At 43.7% G+C, this 26343-nt stretch overlaps 1 protein-coding gene across 5 annotated transcripts in view; it reads right to left on the bottom strand.

Moving 5' to 3' along the window:
* Positions 1-26343, bottom strand: part of ADCK1 (aarF domain containing kinase 1) — a 74135-nt gene that overhangs the window by 35631 nt on the left and 12161 nt on the right. For all 5 annotated transcript variants that reach the window (XM_036384450.2, XM_036384449.2, XM_054515271.1 and 2 more), the window contains one exon: positions 9116-9319. In XM_036384450.2, coding sequence (XP_036240343.1) covers positions 9116-9319 — 204 coding nt within the window. The remainder of the gene's footprint in view (positions 1-9115; positions 9320-26343) is intronic.

Raw genomic sequence — 26343 nt, 5'->3', positions numbered from 1 at the left:
GTTCAAAATATTTGGGCTTCTGTGGATGAAGATAAACAGTTTGGGGGATTCCATCTATTGTAACCGTCTCCAAAAGCACCTCTTTAGAACTAAGGATTCACCTCACCAAAGAGGGGCCAAGTACTGAGATCCACTTTAGACATGTCCTGTGGAGAGCAAGGCCAGGAGAGAGTATCCCGGAAGGGTCAGGCTGCACTTTCTCCCTTATCAGGTACAAGATACTAAGTCACTGGAGACACTCAGTCCAGTGATCACACATTGTGATCAGTGTGCTATGGCTGTGTAGTCATTAGAGAGATAAAGCCCACAGAACCAGTCTGCTCCATTCCTTTCCATTCCTTCCTGCTCACTCATTGAGAACCACCCACTGTCTCAAATGTTTATCTCGGAGCAGCCATTCTGTAATTTCTGAGCTGGTTTTAATGACTGCAAGGGACTGGCAAAGGCCTTGGCCAGGATATCCCATTAAGAACCAGCTTCACACCTCTTTCAAACAAAAAGGAAAAGAAAATAGAAGAGGAACAGATTAGGTTATGGTCCAAAGGACAAAAGATGGATCGGGAGGGAGGCATTGGCTTATAGGTTTTCTTGGCAGCCAGGGCAAAGACATTTGCAGTTTACAAAGGGCAAGGCAGGAAAAGTTACATGGAGAGACTTCTTTACTATAACCCCTCTTAACAAGCCCTGGTAATTTTAATTGCTCTAGCCTCCTTCTAGGCTTTCTTGATAAATGGGAATAGCAGTTAATAGACCTGAACCAATCAGCTACATCCAATAAGGTGCTTGAGAAAATTAGCTTTGTTCTCCATGCACAACTGATACCAACTCAGTTTCATTCATTATCCAAAATGAGCTAATGAATGTAAATTTTCTATTAATAATCTGAAATTTGGAAGGATTGGTGCTGAAGAGCCTTTTCCAAGAACTTGCCAATTAGAGATGCAGTGATTATGTGAGCTTTGTAAGGAAGAAACTTGTAGGTTTGCTTCAGCTGAGCTCTCCTGGCACAAGCAGTAGGCCACATGAATTTACTTCTTCAGTTGTCACAGACAGCTTCAGAGGTTTGGCTCTGAACTACACATCCTGTAAAACTAAATACTGTAAAGCTTACAGAAAATAAGTGCAAAATATGTCTAATGTTCACATACATAACATGACAAAACTTCCTCAGGCTGGTCTGCCTATAAGGAACAAACACACTTTGCTGACTAATGGTGTAAAGAATGTTCAGACACCTTAGATCCCAATTTTTGCCTCGGTTCTCAAAACATAAAAGCATGTTGAGTGTGTGGCTTCTCATAAGGAGAATTTCCAATGCTCCTAGCAGTTTTTCACAGGAAAGAAAACTTGCAAGCAGAGTTGAAGTGTTTTTATAGCTCAGCATCCTTCCATAGAAATCAAGAGCTTCCTGTCAGACAGATCCCAGAAGTGCCATAAAACAAAACGTATTAGATCACTGTACATCTTATAAATTCATAAAAATTCTATGTGACTATTCTGTGTGTTAGAAAAATACAGATATGCCAAGGTCAGGCCCTGGAACTCCTTATTTCATCTTATGTCATTTGTTTCACCTACAAATAACCTATTGCCAAAAGTTTCCTGACTCACTGCATCATGTTCTCATGTTTCTGATGGGTCAAGAGCTGAGCAACTGTGCAGATGTAAAATTGTGAAAGAAATTAGGAGATAATAACTAGGCAGCATCAAGTAGGATATTAAAAGATCAGTGGGCAGGCAGATGATGGGATTTTTCACTCCCTCAGAGAAAAATCAGGCACAGTAAACCCAGCCTGTGTCAAGATCAGAACATCAAGAGTATTTCAGAGAGTATCAGCTGTGGGCTTTGAAACAGAAGCCAGTCCCTCAACATAGCACCTCAATGTTTCTGCCCTGACACAGATCCTGCCTGGAGACTGCTGAGCAAAGGAAATACACACTTGAAAAAAGAAATTCTCCATATGCGAGAATAAGGACTATTAATCCCAGTTATAGACTGCAATTTCCAGCAATTGTCTGAAATTGGAAGGGTTACCCACATGCTGAAAAGTGTTTTCTGTCAATGGCTTGAGCATTGCTGTGCAGCAGATGCACCACCTCTGCAGGATATGGACACTGAATGCAGCCTGACACAGCTGCTGTGTGTACTGTCAGCCAAGATGTATTTGCTTCAGAGCAACACTTCAGGTATAATCAGAACTCTGAGAAAACTGTACTGAACACAGCCCACTGTCTGCACAGACACTGAGCCAACAAATTCCATGTAGGTACATCATACACTAACCCCCAGGCACCTAAAGAATTTGTAAATTGAAGGCAAAAAATGTCACTAGGCATCCAGTTCAGAACTATTCTTACCAGGCCATTCCCCATTGCACTTCCTATCTGAAGCTTTTCTCTTCCTTACAGAAGGCCCTCCAAACTCCTTCAGAAAATCTACTGTCCAACTTCCTATATTGTAAATCTTACTAATTTGAAAGAAGTCAAAAGAGGTTATCCTCTAATCTATACTCAAAACCTTCCCTCTCTTAGACTAAGGGGCCTAGAGTACCCAGGAAGAGGCTGCCATGAGCAGGACCCAGCCAAATTCTCCCAGGAGCTCTGAGTGGAGAGAAAACCCATGTAAAGAGACAGTGCCCTCTTCAAAAGCTCCTCTGGCAGTAAGGACAGCAGGCTGTCCTTGGCACGACAGTAAGGGTCAGTAACACTGGAGCTTGCATACAGAATGAGCAGGGACACAAGAAACAAAGCAAGGTTCACTACCTGAGCCATATAAAGCTCTCTGTTTGCTTTCCCCATCTGCCCTTGGAGCAGCAGTTCTGGACAGATGCTGCCCACCCAAGGGCTCGGTATAGAGGCAGCCACACTGGGATCTGCCAGTGAATGGGGCCTCTTACCAGAGACAAAGCAGGGCAAGCACAGCATAGGCTGCAGCAGCAGCAGGGACCTGCACAGGCAGCCACTTGTGCCTTTCAGTTGAGTAATGCAGGACCATTTGTTCTGGGTGACATTAATGCTATTCGCCATCCATCTCAGACTCTTTAAATTACCTTTTTATGGCCAAAATCCTTTTCATAATAGATAAAAATCTCTTTTTTATATCCCAAGTTATTGAAAGAAATGTGAAGGTTTTTTATTTGTCATTACAGTTTTAATAAAAATGTGGTTTTTATTGACGTCTGCTTGGAATCCCTGCTGGGTGTACTGCAAGAGACTCAGAGTGGTGGGAGAAGGGACATATCTTCCCATCCCACTTTCCAGCCCCTAACACTGTCAGAGTAATGGCCACCACAGCTCAGCTTCCACATTGGTGGGTAATGGATGGTAATGCAGAATGAGTGACTGACAACACCCATAGCAGGGAAAGAGGCTCAGGTGACCTAGATGTGGCTGCCCAGAGTCTGTTAGGGATGTAACACATAGTGATGGACTTCACAGACCATCACTGCAGACCATTCACAGCACAGTACTGCTGGCTGGAGATGGTGTATTAGGACAGAACGAGGTTCACAAGCCACAGGAGACCTGGGTGTTTGGCAAAGCCATTCTGCGTCAGTCCACAGCCCCAAGCAACAACAAGAGGGACTGTGCACTGTGGTATACATCAGTGCTTGTGGGCAGAGCACTCAACCACAAGGCTCTGCAGCACTGCAGGAAGCAGGCACCTGTCCTGACATCCTGGAAGGGTTAGACAACACTGCTCACCCAGGAAAAAGCATTCTGGAGCCATAATAGAACCTGCAGCAACCTTCATTATGACATGAAGACTTTGTGATATAGCACAGTAAATGAAACTTCTCTAGAGCACCATATGGTTCCAGCTACAGAAAGTGGCTCATTTTACCCTGGGAATAACTTGGATGCTGTAGGACATGCGGCATAATACCCAACAGCCTATTGAAGGCCTTGCTCTTCTCCCACAGGGCTGAGCATTACTTGAATCATTCTGCAAATCAGAAATAAGCATATGTCTTGCCAGAGCTTAAAGTGCTCATTGACAATTCCAAAAGAATCAGGGAATCAGGTCCATCCTTCTCCCTGTCACTGGCACAGCAAAGGCTGCCATACTATATCAAGAACTCATACAGAAATAGGAGTAAAAATAGTTTTTTCTATTTGTGTTATTTCTCATACTTTCATAGCAGTATGAGGACTGGGAAATCTCTTGCACTGGGGATTAGCACCTTGCTATGGTCTCATTTTCTGTCTTTCCCGTGGCAGTACACGTGGGCATACAAGTTCTGTCCCTCCCTGTCAAATGTCCATGCAGCATCACTGCAGATCACTGCAGTGACCATATTCCCAGGTGTATATGGGTACATTTCAAAAACAGATGAATAATATTTCCTGTACCCAACCCAAAAAACACTTTGGGAACTTTGGGAGTGCCCTAGTTCCAATTAGGACCAGGTTCATTTTTTGCAATAGCCGTGAGCAGTGTGGCCAGGACCCTAAAGTTACTTGATACCACCTCATGCCATTGCCAGTGGCAGGAGAAAGGGACTCTCTTCCAAGGAGAAGGGGCTCCTTCCAATCGAGTTAAAGTGGTGGACAGAACAGTCAGGTATTGTTTATTGTCAGGAGCTTTTCACGTAAATTGCTTCGTCTTATACCTTTCATTATTAATATTGTTGCTGTTATTGTTTGTCTTCTTATCTCATTGCTGTTTCCAGTAAATTGTTCTTATCTTAACCCATGATCTTTTGATAACATCTGAGACTGCTCAGCTTCAACCATTTCTACTCCTCTGCAACAGTTTCAGGACCTGTTAGATGTGAAGGTAAGTCAAGAGACAAGGAGAGACACTCATTCCCTTGGCTAGCCACATGCCTTACACCAGCCCATCACCCCCAAACAATGACAACCTGCACACAGCACCCGGGCAGCTGCACTACACAAGCACCCCCTCAACATGGGAAAGACCTTGCTTGGGACCACACCACCCTCAGATGCGGGGGGGTGCAAACTTTATCCTTGCCCTAATCCCCAACCAAACAACCTTACGCAAGAGACAGGAGCAATGACTAGAGAACCTGCCCAACAGGAACCTGCCAGAAAGGAGCAGGAACCGGGATATTTCTGAAAGGAAAGAGTGAGAGATGGGGAGGAAGGGAGTGTCTCCAACCAAAGAAAATTACCTCCAACATGAGTAAAGGCTTGGGTAGATTATGGAGTACACAAACATATCAAGAGGGAGAATAAGAAGCCTTAGGGAAAAGGTCAATAATTAGATGTAAAAATGCCAATGTGTAAGGATGGACTGGCAGCTGATGAGCAATAGGCTGTGAAAAGTGACACCTTGTTCTATATAGGAGAAGTAATACAGTGGTGCTGAGTGGATAGACCTAGGCTGTGGCCTACTGGGATGTGCAATACGAGGAGGTATTTTGGGACTAGAAAGAGGTAAAAGTGTGTGTTGGTGTAGAGAAGAGTACACAGTGAACCATGGAGATGTCCCAATATCTAACCTGTGACAGCACTGTGCAGCAGCAGAGAAGTGAGAACCATATTAGGGAATGCACTGGCCAGTAGTGGAGCCAGGCAACAAAGGCACAAAGGATATTTGCAAGACCGGGGTTGTAAAAGTTGACAAGCAGCCATCCTATTAAAAGGGATGCTGTGATATGCCCTTAATCAGAACAGAGTGGCATCATCTCCCCAATATCCCTGTATCCCACAGCCACATGACAGTAGTTTCCAAAAAAACTACTAGAGGGAGGAAATGTCCCTAATCCCAGTGCTGTCAAAATTTCTTCTACCTTTTCTAGTTTCTAAGCACAAAGATTTTGTGTTTTTAAGGTGCACCCACTCTGAAAGTCTTGTTTTGCAGAGCTCCTCATCAGTCCTTCTTCCTAAATGCGTGGTGTCCACATCTTACCAGAAGTTGCCTGACTCTGCTCTGCATGTACTTTGTTGAGTTAGAGCACTTAGCTGAACCAGCTGTCTGTCCCTCTGTCACTAACAGTTCTGCAGAGAAAGAACATATTCAGCTTGCTTTCATTTTCCACGCTTGACACCTTTTCACTTTCAGAATCTTGTTCAAGCAAGGAAGATAAAAATAGAGGTAGGAGAGACTCTTTCATTCATATCTTAACACCCATTCTTATCAACACAGCTTTTCCCAACCGCTCCAAGAAATTCACCCAGAACAAGCCCAACCTGCACTATCTCCACTGTCTCCCCAAAAGATTCTTGCTCTGTGATCTCACTGGTGACTGTTTCCAGGAGTTATTGTAAAAATTTCTCTGCACAGCCTCTCCCACTGCTACTACCCTGTGAATCCCACCCCACCCACCTCAACTTCTTGCATATTAACACTCCAGAGAATTATCACCTCCCACCATCACTCATCCAAACCACTGTGGCTGAGATTAAAAAGCCAGCGTTTGCTCACCAATTATTTTTATCCCAGTGATCCCTGATAGGTACACTGGCCCTGGACATAAAATAGGGTTGGACAGGACAACCCAATAGTCAGCATATATGATGCTTCTGCTTCTGTGTCAAATCAACACACGCCATTCACCTTTACATCAGAGCAGCTCCCAGTCCCCAGCCATGACACCGGCCTAAAATGGGAAACCCCCCATCATCAGGGTATCAAGTAGGTTTGTGTGGAGACAACAAACTCATGGTGAACTGCCATAAATCCACCTCATAAATGCTCTGTCTTTGCTCAAATATCTGTCCCACTGGCATGGTCTCCATTTAAGCCAGTTTTCCCACAAAACATTTGTTAAACACCCAAGCCCGTGATAAGATTCACAGGAGTAGGTCACATCAGAAGGCAGACTATTTCTAATTGACTGAAAATATAATGCTTCTGTACATGAAATTGTTTTTTTTTGATCTTCCTGCCCTTTTGCAAGCTCTTGCCTACTTTGTTAGCTTGTCACATTCCTCCCTAGGTATCTCTGTATTTCCAGTTGCTCTTCCTCCCATTTGTTCTGCACTGATCCAAGCTGTATGTAACTACTTCTTGGCTACACCTAAGAGTCATCTGAAGAGCCCTGCTCTTGGGCCTGATGGCAGAACTGGAAGTCTTACCACTGAATTTGAGAGCAGCAGGACTAGGCTCAGGCACTCTGAGAAGATTCCCTCATTGTCATTTTTACTTCTATTTGAATTCATCTGCAAGTTGAATCTGCAAGTTCATCTCAGGTATAATGCTGGCCCCAGAAGGGAAAGTGTCAGATTCCTCTCTGCACTCTTCTCTGCCCTGATACTCCACCTTGCTGCTCTGCTACCTGTATTTCAGATAAGTATATCATATTTAAAATATACTGAGGATCTAGCTACATTGGAATTAAATTTGTTCCTGAAGCAACCCTATTAAACCCTCTAGGCTCCAGCAATGACAGCTTTGGTGCATTAGGTTCCTAAATCCTTTCTGCTTTTAAATATCTTGATTTGGTACCTTGTAACTATTGATACGGGCATTTACATCAGCTTTTAATACTGCCCAGTTTTACAAGGTCCTTTATTTTTATACATGTTATTCTCTTCATTTATCTCTTTTATCATTGCTCTTTTTCCCTTGTTACCATTTCCTCTCCATCGCTTCCTTACCATTTCTACCTTTTTTACCCTCCCTCCCCTGTAACTTCAAAATTAAATATTGCTCAGCACTGCCCATGTGAAAGAAGTGAATGCTATGAGGTAAGACTGTATTTGAGCTGCTTCACTGGGAATCAATGAGGCACAGAGCATTCCTCTAGCTCCCAAGAAGCACAAAGAAATCAGGGATTATCAGTGGCAGCTGAACACACACTTGAGAGAAAAGGTCCCACCTCCAAGAGACACCACACAAACTGAGCCAGAGGTGCCTAGTGTGGTAATTTAATGTGGGTTAACTTTGGGGTGGCTTTCCACAGCTCCTGTGGAAGGGAGATTGCCACATGGAAGCCCATAGAGGCAAAGGCCTGCAGGGAGCAGCCAGCTTGCTCTGCTCCATCTATCCACTGAGCTATGAAACACAGCTGGTACCAGCCTTGCTACAAGGATGGAATGCTGATAGAGGCAGCATGTTTCAGACTGGGGGCTGACATTAACCCTGCCATTGAACTGTAAGGAAATATTAATGGTCATTCCTGGCTAGACAATATGTAGACCCTTAAACTACACAGAGGCAGACTCACCCTGTCCAAATCTGCCCATAATATACCCTCTAGATGCAAATACTTCACTTACCTCATGTTTCCCCAGCACCTCCTTACCACACAGTCAGACAGGCCAGAACAACCAAAACAGCCCTAAAAGCATCTATGAGAAACAACAGATGTACACACCACTTCCCTTCTTCAACCTTCTGTCTTCCTCCCCCCCCACACACACACTTTCCCTAGCATCACCTTTGCACACTGTTGTCTCCAGCCTCCCTCCTTACCATGTCTGTTGTGATCCTTGAAAGGCCTCTTCTCAACCTGGGCTACAGGTGAGGGGACATCTTGTAAAGAGCAAGATGCAAAGTAGCAGAACACCCTCTGTAATTTACCATGGTAACTTCCCTTATATCTGATGAACACAGTCACTTACCTACTGATCTCAGTACTGTGGGCTGCTGAGGGTTAATGATGGCACTGACTCCTGAGCTACTGCATTACCTAACTGCAGCACCAAAAGTGATTTATGCCATTATTTTCTTTGGGGGTTAATTAGGGGCTCGAGAAAGTAAAGGGCTGTCAGTGCTAGCTGGAATTGGTCTAGTGCAGCCAGGGGAGAGCAGTCATCCCTCACAGAGCTCTGCCAATACGTCTTTGTCTTGAACATCAATAGCTCCAGCTCCCACTCCTCAGTGTGGCAGACAGCACTCCATCCTGACCTCCAGCAGCCCCGTTCATCTTGGCATACAGAGTACACTGCTCTGTTGAGTCCTGCCATTTCCATCTGGCACCTTTCACACCCTTACTCCTCTGTTATCTTCTCCTCCTCACCAAAGCCTGCCAATAATGCCCATTGATGGACAGGGAAAACTCACATGGCCTTCACCCAGAAGCAAGGAAGAGGTATCTCCCCTCGGTATCTCTTATAGCTGAGAATCAGCAGTTTTCCTTCCTCTAGCTGTCCAGGGCTTGCTGAGGCCTGAGAAGCCACCACAAGCTATGGCTGCTCCTACCTCTTTGCCCAGATCCTCACGGATAACTTGCTCAATCTCCTGCCTGGTGCTCTGTGGGGCCTGGCTGTGCAGCACCTTGAGGGTGCGGGTGTACTCCTCGGGCAGGAGGTAGTCCAGCGCTCCCAGGTGCTGTCCCACCTTGATGAAGGTGCCTCGGTTGGAGCAGCACAGCTCCCTGAGGCGCTCAGCAGAGCGCAGGTGCACCTGTGAAGAGACCAGAACATCAGTCAAGCCCTTTTGCTGTTACATGCATATGTCCACATACACATCTTGTTTTGTCCAGTATTTAAGCAGACCAAGGATTTCCTTTCTTGATTCTGGGCATCATCATCTAACATGTCAGTTCATTAGTAGGACTCTGGCTGGATTTAAAGGGTCTGAACCAGACCAGGACAAGATGCTCCAGAATATAAAGGGTTTCAACACTTGTTTGTATAGGCATCATGATCAGTAACAGCACATTAATTTTTGGCCCATCCTTGCACAAAATAAAATGTCTGGCCATAGGGCAGCATTGATTTGTCACTGTGATTCTGCACTATGGTGCACTATGCACTGTGATTCTGCATAGTTTGGAAACTCCTTGTCAAAAGACAAAAATCACAACCTCAACCATTATGTTAGACTCTTAGCATGAGTGCAGTGAATTAAAATGAGAAGAAATTCACAGGTCTCATCCCAGAGACTTCCAGGAACTCAGAAGAAGAGTCCGTTAAAAATCAAAATTAAAGATCTCTCCTTTGGCAGGGAGGAGGACAGTATACAGGCAGTCCTTTATCTTCCTCACCTCGCTTTTACACGCACAAGGAGAATTACATCCCTCCAGTCCAGTCAGGTCTTGGGTCTTACTGCCTACATTGCCAACAAAGTCTGCAATGACAGTTGTTTGAGCAACTAAGTGTTAGAAGACTTACCAGCTGTGCTCACAGTGGCCAAATGCAACTACCAAATGACAAAACCCATTGGCAACCACTTGCCTGGTCTGTATTTCAGCTCTTTCAGTTCATTTTGCTCCTCAAGAATATACCAGCCACCACATCCTTCAGTGACAATGATTTATTCCCCCTTTATTACTGTCACTAGAAAAGCCTCCTACCAAGGACACAGCTATATTGAATAATATTTAATGAACTTCATATAAGTTTACCCTGATACATTAATAAAACCTACGCAGATCAATAACAAAAAATAACTGTGCACCCATCCTCTCTTAACGCCTGACACCAATCTGCATGAAGTCTCCTCATTCCTCTGGCTTCTGTGTCAGACATCATTGAAGGTCAAATCCTGTGTCTACAGCCCTCATCTGCACAAGATCCTGTGGTGATGGACTCCAGCAAATGCCTTGAAATACATGACAAAAAGGAACAATTCCACAAACATTCATGAACACCACATACACCCACACCATCCAGCAGCTATCTTTGCTCTCTGTGCAAAGCAGTGCCATGTCACATCATGGGACAGGCTGAGTGACTCGTATTTGGGAATGTGTCAGGGGCAGACTGAGTGCTGAGCTGCAAGTGCATGAAACACAGGCCTAGGGGAGTGTGAAGAGAAAGCCTAATGTGCAAGTCTTGCCCTCAGTGTGAGACTTGACAGTTTGATGCCCACGTGCTCACACACACGTATACGCGCATTTTCCTAAGTGGGCACATACAGGCAAGTGTAACTCGTGTGTGCCTGAGCTTCCCCCAGCATACCGCCAGCTCAAAAACACTCCCACATGTATAGGCTGCAAATAACACCCATGAGTATGCCTCAAGTCTCCCACATCATTCTCCTGCATTTTACACAACAGCTCTGAAGCTCCTGCTGTAAAAAGCCTCTGCTCTGGCTCTTTCCCTGTTTTCCTTTCCTGTGTGCAGCAAGGCCAAAAGCAGGCCAAAAGGGAACAAGGAAAGGAAGCCGTACCAGAAGATGAGAGAGCAAGAAAACCACGGTGGGAGTAATGGGACAGAAGAGAAAGGGAGAGAGGGAGCCTGTGCAGCTGGGTTGTTTGTTACAGCACCGGGAGTGCAGCCCATCACAGAGAAACAGCTTTTTTGCAGCTCCAATAGTCATTGTCTACCCACTGCCTCCAGCTGTGGACGAGAACCCCTGCCAGCAGTGAAGGAGAGTGGTGGCCAACCACACACCTCAAGGTGTTGGGCAGCCATAGCCAAAGGCACTGGCAGGAAGCAGGGGCAAGGCTCTTTACAGATATGCTTCAAGAAAGCCAGCACTGAGCTCCCAGCATTGAGCTCAGGCCAGCACAGGGTCCTGTGATCTCCCACACACAGCAGGAGCCCATCAAATGACTCCAGGCTGCAGCATGACTCAGGGCAGAGCAGCAGCACCCGGGGCTGTAGTGCAGTGCTGGGTGACAGGACAAGCAGCCAGCTCAGGGTAGCTGAGGTGCTGGCTCCAGTGCATTACCACACCACATGGATTCCCAAGGAAGATGGAAAAAACAGGCTGGAAAAGTCATCTAGCTAAAAATGCAACTGCTTGTAGACACACTTGCATACAGGGTGTATCTTCACATGTGGGTCACTGCTGGGAAGGAGTTGGCAATAGCACCTCTTTCCTCTAGCACAAGGTGAGAGGAAATTTTTGCCCTCACAAATTTATCCCCCCTGTTGAGAAGCTGGTTGGCTTCATGAATGCAGCTGTCCTGGACAAGACAGTCCTTAGAGAGGACTCCAAGAACAAAACAGAACAAAGCATCCTCCTGCAAAGCATCCTCCAGAGTGCTCTCACAACTGGCTTGGCTTAAATTCCTAAGAGATAGATGTCCTGGCTGGCTGGCTGGACCAGGGAATTCCAGTTCCCGCACTTCTAGAGAGACAAGATGACCAAGCAGCTTGTCTCAGAAGAGGTAAATCTGTATCCCTACATCTTACAAAACTCCAGTCTGCATTAGAGGCAGAAGTACTTTGAGTATGAAGCAGGACTGTGAATGCAGCTTCCAAGGACTCTTTTCTTATAAGCCAGATCAGGTTTTTTAGCAGAAAACTTTCTTAATGATCTCTATTATTTTCTTGGATCTCCCCAACACAGGTCAGAGTTCAGATGCAGCACTTGTTCCTCTGACAGACTACACTCCCCTAATCATGAACAAAGTAAGACCATCACATTCCTATACGGTGTCCAATAGTGGTGGCCCACGTTTCTGTTCCACCTTGAAGAAAATGCAAGGTAAATGGAAATCCCCAGAATGCCTCAGAACTTTTCTTCAAGATACTGCTCTTTGTTGCCCAAGAAATTCTTTGAAGACTATTTTTATCAGAGGCAAGAGCTGGAAACAACACCTAGTTTTACACAGATGTAATTGTATGCATCACTCCTGGGAGCACACTACAAAGCAAGGAAGCATTTCATGTACTGAGGAATATCAAGAATAAATTTCCATCAGAAAGGCCTTCAGATCACAAATGTTGCCTGTGCACATGGCTCTTTCCCCAGTCCACATGGGCATCTCTTTCTGTCTTAAATCCTTTCTGCAAATTTCATCAGGACAAATTCTACATTGGCCCATATGGCTATCAGACTCCTCTGCTTTACCTACACCCAGGTTAGAATAGGATTAACACTGATTATTAAAACTGTGAAAGTAACAACTCTTAGGTATAGAGAAGAGGCAACTCTGGGATGAAGCACACGCTCAGCAAGCAGAGCTGCAAAGGGATATATTTTAATTTATGCTTGATGTACAAGCAGACCTGGCTTCTCAAGTAATTTGATTGCTTTTGAAGGAGCTTTTACTCACACAGATTACTGGCAAAGAACTGCTCATCAGAACATCAGATGTACAGATATCATGAACTGGCAGGTGTTAATCTAGTTTTAAAAACAAAGGAATTAATTTAGAAGAAAATAAATACTCGGACTAAAATCTACCAGTGAGAATTTCAGTATTTGATATCTAGTGACAGACCTGGTGGCAAAAGTGCTCAGAAAGGCCACTGAATACAGTAAAGTAAGTGGTCGAAGCAACTCCTCATATGAAATCCCTCAGAAAAGATATCCCACCTGTGCAGGGCATACTCTTAGCTGGCAAAATGTGAAATGAAGATTAGGAATGCAGAGAGAACAGCCTGCCCATCACTGCATACAATGGAGATACACTCTCCACGACAGTATTTCAAGAAAGGTGTCTCCAGAAAACACATGGAAAACTTCAATCACATAAAAATTAGAGATTAATTCCAAAATTAGCTGAGATGCTAATAACCATAATAAAAGGAAATCTCATATTAAAACTGTTAACTTGAAGAGGACTGAAAGGGAATAATTGTGTTGCCCTGTTTTTAAGAAAAGTCTAGACAAATCTGGGAAACTACAGTCCTTCAAGCTTTAATTCTGTATCAACTAAATTACTTGAGACAATAATTACAGAGAGTACTAAAAATCATCTAGCTAAACGTGATATGACTGACAAAAAGCCAACAGGGATTTTGAGGGGAAAAATCATTCTTCATCAGTCCACCAAAATACTGTGAGCTTGTTAATACAATAGCCAATAGAAAAGAGGTATTTACTGGGACTTTCAATAAATATGCTCACAAAGAATGAAAGGAAAACTCAGTAATTATTGGAGATACAAGAACATCACTTGCTCATTTTATCCCATTTCCAGCTCAGAAACCCAGCACTACAGACAGCAGCAATGGAAGACACCCCAATTAGGACAAGGCTGCAACATTTAGTGCTGTTTTCACCACAGCTTCATTTCAACCTGCTCTGAGCATTTTTAAACCAGATAACCTTGCAGAAGCCTTGTTTATCCATTCATTGTTTCTTCCTGGGAGATTGAACTAGCACGGGAAACAGAAACATGATGAAATGGGGAAGAGGTCCACATAATGCACAGAAGGCAGGAGCTCTCTACCATAAAAGGATTGACCTGCATTACTGTCAAAAACAACCAGCAAAGTGTCCCATTATGCCTGTTCTTACACCAAAGTTTCATTTTCCTGCCAGTGATCTGGCAAAGAAGAGAACAGTGCAATGACAAAAATACCATGAGATGTAAGAGATATTATTCACCACTATGGAAAAATCAGCCCTGCCAAGTCCCTACCAAAGACAGGTGAAAAATCAATACACTGAGGGATCTCACCCTCAGCATAGATGACTGCAAGGTTACACATATTGGGAAGTGCAGTCTCTCCTCCCCACACACGCTGCTGGGCTTTCAACTCACTGGAACCATCCAGCACTTGGATCACATTCTTGTGGATGGCTCAGCCTGCTCAAGGCACAGAGTGAGTCAGGGAAAAAAAAAAACTGTTTGACTGTGATAAAAAAGATTAAAATGTTAAAAATATCAAAACACTACTGTAAAAATTGAATGCACAACCCCACCCTGGATTCTAGACATCCTATCACAAAGGGGGTAGATAAATTAAAAAGGACAGAGAAAGACGAGGAAAATATGACCATGTCATATAAAAGTCATATTAAAAAAGATATCTGAAATGTTAGGAGATTGTTTAGATTACACAGAGTTGATGCATAAGAGAGAAAAGTTGTATGCAATAATGAAAAAAACCCTCTCATTCCAACTCTCATAAACCCACAAATAGGGCATTCCACAAAACAACAACCATTTTTAAGTAGTTGGGGTTTTTTTACATCCCATTTTGCACAATACAGCATTAACCAGTGGCACTCACTGTCAGAGGATAGAGAAGCCAAGACCTTAAGGGAATTCAGAAAGGCTTTAGATATTTATGATAAAACAACCACACCTGATTTTATATGGAGCTTTTCATCTCTAAAAGTGCTTTTACAAAGCTCTTTACAAAACTCAGGACCGCTATTCTCCATTTTACAGGCTCATAAGAACATTACAGCTAATAAAATGTCTAAAGGGCTTTAAACACTATTGCTCAGGGCACCAAGACAAAAATTACCCTATTGTCTGGCCACAACCAGAGAATGCAAACAGGGCGCATTATTAAAACCTTTAGAGAACCTATTTGGTGTATCCAGCTCCCAAATTCTGGTTAAATCTTCTGCTGAGATCAACCTGTTTCCAAGGGTCTTCCATGTTCACTAAATTACCTGCCATTCAAAGGACTTGTGACATTGGTGATGAACTCTTGCTTTCCCTCCACAGAACAACAGAACTGCTGCTTATGGTCTTTCATATTAAGCCTTTGGGATGCTGGGAAGAAACTTGTGGCACACAGTGGGTGGAAGCATTCCAAACATATATGCTTTCAGCCATCCTGGACAAGAACACTCTTCCAGAAATGCAGTAGACTAGAAGAGCCAGGCCGTCCTTTGGACTCCCTACAGAGGGAAGAGAGGATGTCATCACCTCTGTGGTGGATATCTCCAAAATACAATTGGGTAGGGAGAAAAGACATGTCAGAGAATATAGGAAAGAAATCTGGTCATAGTACTTTTCTCTTCCACCCCCGATAACGACAGGGTCATATGCACAGGACTAGTAAAACTGTAGCAACAGCTTTAGATGACCCAGGACAGCGCAAACCAGAGAAAAATGAAAAGATGTCCACCTCAATTTAACACAATGAGAAACTGAAATCAGTGGCCACACCAAAAGATCTGTAAAGATGCCTAGGAAGGATACAGCTATTGGTGATGTGAATAGGGTACTTGGGTGCTTTAAAAACAGCAATACAAAATGTTGAACCCATTTCAGTGACAGTGCAGTTCTGTCTAAGGGACTGTTATCTCCTCTTTCAACTAATCTGAATAAACATACAGTAAATGTAAACTACTACAGCCTTGACTGACACTAGCAGCCTGGTAATCAAACTGACTGGCAGCAAGGATGCTGCAGGAAGACACACAACTCTAAATGGAATTGTTATTGCCTGCTTTTTGTATTATCTTTCCTACTTACTTTTTACGAAAGCTCATTCCCAAGCACATTAGGTATTTGCCATTCAAATGCTTCCTTATACCAACACTAACTGATCATACTGCTGATGATGGATAGATCTACGCCTTTGGAATTGGAATAAGTCCCGGTGCAATGTACCTCACTACCTAATAATTCATTATTTGTGTGAGTTATGTTTAACTTAGTAAGATCTTTCAGAAATTCTGGCACAACAGTTGGTTGCCAGTGGGACAGAAAGGAAGTGAGAAAGAGAGCTTTATAGTTTAGAAAGGATTAAGGAGGGAGATGATCCCCTGACTAAACTGACAACTTCTTAGGCTCTCAGTCTCATAAACACAGAAACAAGGAGTCACACAGGATGACTAGCAGGATGGTCAGTAAACTCAGTACTAATGGAATATAGCCAGTAGGCTTACAGACAGCTGAAATCTAATGTTGGTATTGGGGCCTTGTATCAGTAGTGCTACAGGTAGCTGAAATTAAAGCAAACACATTTCATAATTCGTGCAAAACTTCCCTGGAGATCAAAATGGACTCTTCCGAACCTAGGCCAACACATTTTACACTGAACAGATATGCAAGCTCACACCTTCCAAGCCATCAGGTCTTTGTATTTCTACATACAAGCGCACACAAGTGCTGACATCCCACCTGTGCCACACATACTCCCAAGCCTTCCAGCTAAAATCCCTATTCACAACTTGGTTCATATAGGTGACTGAAGGCTGGCCTAGCAACAACTATTAGTATGAGATGCTACTTGGTTCAGAAAACATTTTTACACTAGACTGAGGTCCACCTCTTTGGCCAGTTACTCCCCAAGCTGCTCTGGAGAGTGGAAAGCAGAGTTTCTCAACTGCAGGGCAGAGCATCACCAGTCACCTTGCTGAACCCTGCCCTTGCTGGCTGGTGCATGCACAACCAGCACCGATCGCCTGCCTGTGTTCCATCTTCATTTTACTCCAAGCTCGGTCATTTGTGCTCTGATTATCTCTCATTACTGACGACCTTGCTGTAATGAGTTTTAATCTGCCTCGTATTAATTAGAAACATTTTCATTAGCCAGCTCAATTTTAGGTAAATAGCTAATAGAAGCAACTGAGCTGCAATTAGTTATCTGTGGGGCAGTTCAGGATAAAAATCTGGAGAGCAGCTGGTTCCCCTCTAGACACCCCTGTGACATAATGCACTGTTCTGTGTAAGTCTCCTGAGCCAGGAAAACAAGGAGCACAGGGAAGGGCTGGTCAGAGACAAAGGGAAAATAACATGCTAAAATAACTGTGCTGTAGAACTTCTGTGCCTATGGCAGGAGTCAATTTCCCTACACCCACAGACTTCACTTCCTGTGAACAAGGTTCACACCTCTGCTCTTGAGGCTGTTTTACCCTGTGACTACTCAAGAGATCCTTCACACAGGCTCTCTTGTGGGGCACGTACATTATTGTGAATGGTTACTTAAACATGAGGATAAAGTCAGACCAGATCTGCCCAAGACAGAAGGTTCAGACCCATGTATACACAAACATATAGTACTTGCAAAGACAGCAGGTTTATAAAAGTGCATTCAGTGCCTTATTGTCCTGATAGCTGATATACAAATACATCTGTCCTGTGCTTCATTGCAGAGGACCCAAGGAGGATAGAAAGTAACTCAACAGCATGTCTGCAGAAGGCACAGAGACATTCACAGAAGCCACAATGAAATGAGGCACATGTCTTGATCCATTGATCACGGAGCTACAGCTCAACGGAGGCAGGTGAAATGATAATAAATTTGACACAGCACCTCTCAAAATCTGGCTAACAAAATTAATTCACTTCAGCTTGGATCAAACCACGTGGGATGCCAGTGAAAACTGTGAAGACACCATGTTATTTAGTGTTGTATTTAGCTGTGGGGGGAGGCTCTCATACCCTTCCATCAGTCCTAGGAAGCCCTTTTTCATTTGCTGTTTTCAGTTACTGTAAGCAACAGTATCAATTAAGATGTGTATTACACTCGGAAATGTCCCCCAAACAGGAGCTGCTGACATACCCTGCAGAAACTGCACACTATTGACAGAATAGCAAGAAATGATGTTGTGCAGTAAAAATGACCTGAAGGGAAAACACTCCCCAGACAGCTACTTCCATGTAAGAAGACTGTGCAAAGGCAGTAGCATGGGAAGTGAGAGCTGGTCTTGGACCATGGGTGGCGGGAAGAGCTCAAACAAGGCCACAGTAGCAATTAGCTTTGAAAGTGTAGCCAAATCCGTATGAGCTTGAGTGACAGCTAAGTGAAGAATCGTAGCAGCAGGATCCAAGATGGAGATCTGACAGCCTCTTCCCTGAGTTCCCACACCCCATCCTGCAATAAAATAGAGCTGGAAAAGCCATGAACTCCACAGGAAACAGCAACATGCAGAAGACAGACTGAAAGGCACACTGAAAGGTAAGTTTTGTAAGGAAGGATGGCCCAAGCACCATTGAGAAAGCTCAGTTAAATCTCATCTACTTCAGCTGAGGGTCCAGATAGAGTAGCTTCAGTCTGCTCTCCTACTGTGGGTGTGCAGAAAAGTAGGAAGCACAGAGGCAGCTGCTGCAGCTGGAGGGGAGAAATCATCACATCCACTTTGTCAACGCTGAAGAATCTGGGCTGGCATTTTTCTCTTCCCAGCAGTCGAATCCCACCCTACCAGCTGCACGTCACAGCTGACCTCCAGTCAGGACCTATCTGAGTCAACGTCAGGCAATTAAATCGTGCAACAGCAGCTTCTCTCCCTTGTACATATGTAACTTCTCTCCTGGCAGGTCACTCCAACAGCCAGGGGAGCAGAGCAAGCCTGCTCCCTCTCTTACAGCCATGCAGACACACACCAACATTCACCTTGGTGGCAGACCCCAGAAAGAAGGGTTTTTATTGCAGTGGCTCCAAAGAGTATACAGCCTCTTACCAAAATGACAGAGGCAGATTCCTTCCCCCTTCTTTAATCTGAGAAGCTCTGACCTTTAAAGCACAGACCTCTTCCCACAGGAACAGGATGCCTGAAGAGGAAAGAGACAGTAACACATGAAATACCTACAAGTGATTAAATTGGATTGACGAGGAAGTCAGGAAAGATAACAACCATGGGATTACACTGTCAATTCCAAAAAACTGCAGTGACTGTCATAGCACCACATCCAACATAGAAAGTGGCTGCAGTGCCAGTAAGTCATCACCAATGGCAAAGTGTGGTTCTACGTTCAAAAAAGTGCCTATGTTAAAAAAGAAAAAAAACCACAAGGAATGTCCCTTTGTTACTCAGCAGGTCTGTTCCCTTCTGGCTATCTGTCAGAGTTGCTGACTTCAGTGAAAAAATATATATATAAATATAACTCCAGCTTTTTCATCTAGTTGACACCACATAGCTCCACACCAAGAAAGGCAGCTGGTGTCTATTAGCATCCCATCAATGTCACCAGTATGGGAGACTGAGCTGGTGCCTCTTCTGATTCATACACAATAGACTTGTTAAACTGCAATTAGAAGGTCCAATCCTTTCTTGCAGCCAGTCTTGTACTTTTTCACTGAAAACAATAGGTTTCTGCACGTGTCAGTAGAAGCAGAATTTGGATAAAACTGGCTTATGAGGGTGCCAGTGAAGGTAGCATTTGGTCTACTGAATTCTTTTGGCTGCTAGGAACACAAGGAAGAGAGACCTGTATTGACTGTGAGAGTGCCACCACAACATAGCATGAGATAGCAATTTAATGAAGTAAAACACAAATATCTGACATGGCACCAAACTGAGATGAACAAAAAGATGAAATGAAAGCCCAGGTGAGGCCACATGTTACCCAGAGTAGATTACTTTTGCTCCCACAAAAAGCAGAAAGAATTATCTCCAGCAGTACCAGAGGCAATTGCCTTTACTACAGCTGGTATCACAATGAACAATATTGTCCATGCCTTCCCTGCACTTGGCTGTGGCTCACCAAGGTTGTGAAGAGAATAAAGCTGAGATCATCTTTATATAAAACTAGATATGCTACATTTCTCCATCAACAGGCTAGTCAAAGATAGCCAATGTCTAACCTTGGCTAGAAGGCAAAGAGTAAACTCAAGAGAAAAGATATTGGTGCAAAACCTGACAGAACAATACTGACAAAGATCCTCCAAAGAATCAGATCTTGCTGGCCAAGTACAATCACTGTGTATGTTCAACATTTGCATAGCAAAAAAAAAGGGCATTAAAGAATTTGCACAACACAAGATGGACATGAAGCAAGGAAATTAAAGCACTTGCTAATAATCCTAAACTAATACTATCTATGATTTCTAGCCTCAAATATTTAATATTAAAGCATTTACATACTCCACACAGAGATCCCATGAAGAATGAAGTTACAGTGAAACTGAGAGTTGATGTCAGCAGGCAGGAGAAGATAGAAAATGACATAAACATGTTCTTGGTTCAGTCTCTGGAAAAGAAGGGAGCTTCCCTGTTCTCTTATTAAGGAGATCATGGCATGAATGGGGGCTGTGCACTGATTACCTCTGAAGATTTGCTCCTTTTCTGGACAGAGTGCTGCAGGGACAAACACTTGGCTGGAGATGGTAAAAGGGGACTCAGTTCCAACTACAGAGATCCTTTGATCTGTAGTTGCAATGACAACTTGAGGGAGACATCAAGGCAAAGCTGAGAACATGAACAGACCTCATCCAGGAGCTTCTTTAAATCTACATGATTTCTATTTTGAAGTCTATAATTGGCTCCCTCTTAATGGTTTGCTGATCAGCACCTGGCAGCCACTAGCACCCCAGAGTAGCCAGTCAGCCACGAGGCTGCCTGACTGCCTCTTTGAAAGCACAATTACCAAGTCTACATGGATTGCTGTCCAAACTATTCATACACCATGGGAGCTTTTAAACACAGCAATGAGAAATACAGGTATTTCAAAGTCCTCCTCCTCTTAGCATTGACAGAATGGTTCAGTCACAGGGAAGCAAGGTGCCACAGTCACCTCTACTAGAGGAAAGCAGACATGTTTGGGCCACATCACAACAGCTCCCAGAGAGTATACCATAAGAATAATTTGGAGCAGGTGATCTGGAACTTCCTGAGGGACACAAGCATACTGGCCACTTGGAATTCAACCAGCACATCATTTTGGCCTCCCCGACACAGAAAACCCCTAGTGGCAATAAAGCAGTCCAGATAATGACTTTGTGTCTTGTTCTAAAATCCATAAAATTCACAAGTCCAGCATTCTTCACTTCAAGCCTTCATGATGCTGCTCAACCACAACCCAGATAGAAGGCGTTGGTCCAATACCAACCATGAAGACCTCCCCTCCATATGGCAATGCCCCCACCCTAGATCATTTTGTCACATAATGTTTGGAAACCAAAAGCTCAATAAAAGCAAGCTTGGAAACCCATTCTACACTCTAGTCCTAGTATTTCAAATCTCCCATCTCTAAGAAAAAATCTGTTGGCTTACAGAGAAGCATGTGTTTCAAGCAGTTATATGGGAGCTGTTAGATTTTACTACTCAGTTGCCTGAAAGAAAAAAAGAAATCCCCTCTGTTGGCCTATTAATCTGTCATAACAAGATTCTTCATAATTAGTTTGTCCCTAACAGTTGCTTTGTAGTGGTAGCAAGAGAATATTTCAGGAATGGCAATTACCTCTGGTGTCAAAATGATCAGGAAAACAAATGTTCAACCATCAACAAAATGCAGTGCCTTTTCCACTCCCACCTAATGGTGGGTGACAGCACTGCACATCAGAATTACAGTGTGGGTAATTACGAGGCACGTTGCTATTGAGAATTCATTTCCTCTCTTGAGAAGAAATTTGTTAAGCAATGCAGGTGGAAGGAGAGGCATCTCTCACAGGGATGGGGGTCCTGTGGGTAAATGGTCTTATCAATACATTGCTTAATTTACTACACATATGTCCAACAATTATAAGCAGTGAGCACTATTTAAAGGAATTTTCCTTTATTAGATACTCATACATCCCACCATTTCAAAGATTTTGCAATAGGACAAAGCTTGACCTCTTTATTGTTACTTTATTTAAATGTAGTATCCTTCAAATAAAATTCACATGTCTGCATTAGTCCCTTCACTCCATCCATACTAACAGGAAGTACAGTAGGTTTTTAGACTTTTTGTAAATGGAAGAGTTCCTTGGATTTCAGCACATTGTGAAACCTGACATCCTACTGTCTCTGGAGTGAGATTTACAAGAATGAAACTAAGGCACACTGTGGAGCTCATCTTCTCAGATGAGGACCAAGTTGTGCCAAAGCCAGGAATCCTACTCCAGAGAGGGACTGGGAAGGGGAAACCTGCTGGTTTGGCTGCCATTGACACAAGTGTGCAAAGCCAGACTGGGAGAGCTGTCCTGTCTGGGTTTGGAAATGTATCCTCCCAGCAGTTGGGTCTAAGTTCTCAGAAAATTAGAATTGTGGCAAATCTTCCCCACATGAGTTACCAAGGAATGCAAGGTCAGGTGGGGTAAGCCTATATCCAATCTGCCACCAGGGCAGAGGCCAGGGAGGCGGCAGCCAGGGCTGAGGCATCACTGGGAAGAGGCAAGGACAGAGCTGGAGCAGGCAAGAAGCTGTTTCAGGCCTGGTACAGGATGGCAGTAGAAGTGAACAGAGAGCTCAGCTGTGTAGGGCCAGTGTGGGAAGCTGCATGCATTCAGATGGGGATACATCAGGAGGGATACATCCATGAAACTGCCTCTGTGTGCATTTTGCTCAGTACTTAACCACATTACCAAACACTTGTTAACCCTAAAATCAGAACATAGGTTTAAAAGAATCAAACATCACCTTCACTTCTGGTACAGATTCAGTCCACTTTGGGAAGACTGGAAATCAAGGAAGTTGCAGAGGACACAGCCCTGCCAGTCAGGGTGGCAGGAGCTGGTATTGCTCTTGGGAGCCCATCAGATTGCAGTCACCTCTTGTCTTCAAGCACACAGTCCTGAACTAGCACCAGCTCAGAGTGAAGACAGTGCAGTTCCCGCTAACAGCTTTGCTGTTTCTCAATCCCCATCACTCAGGATTTCAATTTACAATTCCCCAGCCAAGGATCACCACTCTGTATATTGGCATGGAATAACTCCCAATTCAGACTGACATAGCAAAACCTCAGCTTACTACAAGAAATAGAAGCAGGGATGTTGTCCTGGAGAGGAAGAAGAGAGACTGAACAGGCGATACCAGGGCATTGCAGAGATGAAAAAGCTCCTGCTGAGCTCTGGAAATGCCTGGCTGTGCTGCCTGACCGTGAATGCAAAGGAAAGGGCCCGAGGGAGAAAAGCTTATCTTCCCTACTTCTCTTCACACAACAGTCCTACGATAAACAAAACCTGCTGCCCTTCAGCAGTTCTGTAAAAAACAACTTGTGTTCAGAAAAGCCTTACAATAACAAACAGGCTGCACAGTTACAGAGTTCACAGGCAACTCAAAATAAGTACATTTTCAAACAAAAGACTGCACAGGCAGTAAAGACATTTTAAGAGATGGAGCTTTTTTTGAAAAGCAATTCTGCTAGTGACCTTTTCAGGGAATTTACCTCTAAATTCAGCAAAACTATCAACATAGTAAATGGATTCAGGCTTGGCAGAAGGCATTTCATAAAATACTGGCCAGTTTCATGTATGTGCAAGCTCACATGCAAATTCTTGGTTAAAGTGGAGCTTGGAACAGAGTGGAGGTTTTATAAAGACAACCCTTGTTTATCTGTTGGCTGTGGTCCTCTTCCATGTCACATTGGCTCAGTACACTGACAAAAACAAGTTGTTACTGGTGTCAGACCTGCCAAAATGATGCTACTGCAGAGGAAGGAGCAGCAAGCTGCTCTGAATGGTGCACCATCAGCAGAACTTGCAGCCACTGAGCCAGAACTCTCAAGCCAAAAAAGATACAAGTAAACAAAAAACCCAACAAAAATTAAGACACCCCAAGCCAGTTCTACAGGACCAAAAGTAGGCTTAACTAGTGTAGCAGTGAATATGATTACCATCTTGGATTAACTCTTCCAAAGCCATCTTTGAACCTTTGACTCTGTTCAAAAAATGGCTACTTTGCTATAAGGATTCCCATCTGAACAAACTGGCACATGTCTACAGATAAGCAGATGAGCCTGTCCAGATGTACAAAAATGCACACTTCTAGGCAGGGCACATGAACACTAGTAAGTAAAGCAAGGGTAGCTTTAAAACCTGACACTGAACAGTACTTTTTGGTTTACTCCTAGAACTAAATCATCAACTACTCTAGCTCAAGAGAAACACAGCTTCCTTTTTTCCTAGTCCACAGGCCTTCCTCAGGCCTGAGAGAGTCCTGCCTGGCCCTGGGACACCAGATGGAAGAATACAGCAGTTCCTTTCAGAGACACCCTTCCCTCAAGTATGCAAACAGTGTAGCCCCCACATATGTTATAAGGATTTGCCTGGAACCTACTAAGATGCCTCCTACATTACAAACAAGTCCAGAGGAGTGTTTGCAAGACACCACCCATCACAGCAATTCCCTCACCATTGACTTAACTAGCTAAATGAAATCACTTTCTTGACAGGTAAGGTAATTGTGAGCTGCCCTCCAGCACATTCTTTTATCAGATCTACTTTGGGAAGAATGTGATAAGGTCACTGCTTTAGCAGAGCAAATCTACAATATTTAGTCCTGCTCTGAAATTCCAACCTGGACTGATACATGAAATATCCTCTGCATGCCACCTATTCTCTTCACCCCTGATTTTACATCTAATTTTTACTCCTAATTTGAAGTCTTTCAAGATAGTGTTTTACTGCAAGCTAACTACAACAACCTCAGAAAAGGGAACAGAATCCACAAGATGGGTCTTGCTCAGGACTCAAAGGGCAAACAAAACAACACTTTAGAAGTCCACTTTGACATTGCAATTACATGTCTCTGCCCCCAGATGAAACTTTTAGGTATCTATTTTTCCTAGCCTCAGATAAGATTATTTTTACTCTCAAGCCAGCTGTCTTCCTGTTCTTAGAATAGATGAAGTACTGGCTACCTGTCAGCTCTACTGATTTTACAGGTGGCCTCCAACAACCATATGGGCCATTCCCTTTAAAGTTGGACTCAATGATCCCTGTGGGTCCCTTCCAAATCAGGATATTCTGTTTCTGTGTTCTGTGAACCATATAAACTGGTCAGTAGTTCAAGGCCACACATTTAGAAAACATCCCTAATCAGGGCCAGATCCAATATCAATGGGATCAGTGTTAAGTGACTTACAGTGGAACCCCAACTAATTTCTGCTTTTTGTATCCTTCGCTCTTTACACAGATCTTCCAACTCTAAGAAATCCCACGTTTGCATGTATTTACACCACTCACCTTTAGGGTGAAAATCTAGGCAAATCAACCATGACCATGAGCTCTTCAGAGAAAATACTATCTCTTGCCATACCTCTTGACTTTGCACTGCTGAGTGCTCATTTCACACTGGGACCCAAGGTGTAGCCAAACACTAAATAAAACCTGATTATTTCTTCACTTCTCATTTTTTCCTTTTATAATGTTTCTTACGATGCAAGCTCCTTGCAGCCTGCATCCTCCCAGGGCTTCCTAATGGTTTCCCCACTCTACCAGATGAGATGTTCTTCAGATACTGCTCTGGCTCCTATGTACCCCTCCAGTAGCTCTAAAGAAGCAATGTGACGACGTCCACAGGGATTCAAATGAAAAGGGATAGCCCCACCTGGAGGAGAGAGAGCTAAATGCTCCCCAGGCATTTCTGTCACTCCTGGGAAGCTGAGAGAAGACGGCTCAGGCAAGCCGAGTGCGTGACAATTCACACTTATGCTCCTGGAGCAAAGCACTTCAGGGACAAGCGTGCACAGCCAGGAAAAAAGCATGAAACACTTGAGGCACTGCCTCCTTACCCTCACTTCTCTCCTTCTTCCTCCTTCAAAAATGTCACAGTAGATGGGCCATTTCTCTGAATAAATCACTGCAGATGACTGAAGAACATCTAGTTTCATAGACACAGATCCCACCAAAAATGGACCTTTTCAATGCTACAAAATTAAAACCTATAGATGCTATGGCCAGAGCATTCAGCTGACACCACTCCAGAAAGCACAAGGAGGAAAAGGAAGTGTATTAATTATAAGATTTATTTTACAGCTTGTTATGTTTTCAGTGCAAAGCTTTCATGCTTTATGTGTTGGCAGGAAGTTTGCTAGACAGCAGTGCTCAAATGTAGAGTCATCAAGCCACCAGCTGGCCCTGACAGTAGCTTTTTTAGACTGCATTAGTGTTGACCATGCCTTTTAGATGAAGAGATATCCTGGGGAGCACATAATAGGGCAACCAAACATAATCAACTCAGGGATTGTGGAT

This window comes from Molothrus ater, chromosome 6 (assembly GCF_012460135.2).
Source record: "Molothrus ater isolate BHLD 08-10-18 breed brown headed cowbird chromosome 6, BPBGC_Mater_1.1, whole genome shotgun sequence".
Lineage (NCBI taxonomy): Eukaryota > Metazoa > Chordata > Aves > Passeriformes > Icteridae > Molothrus > Molothrus ater.
This window is presented reverse-complemented; position numbering and strand designations above follow the sequence as displayed.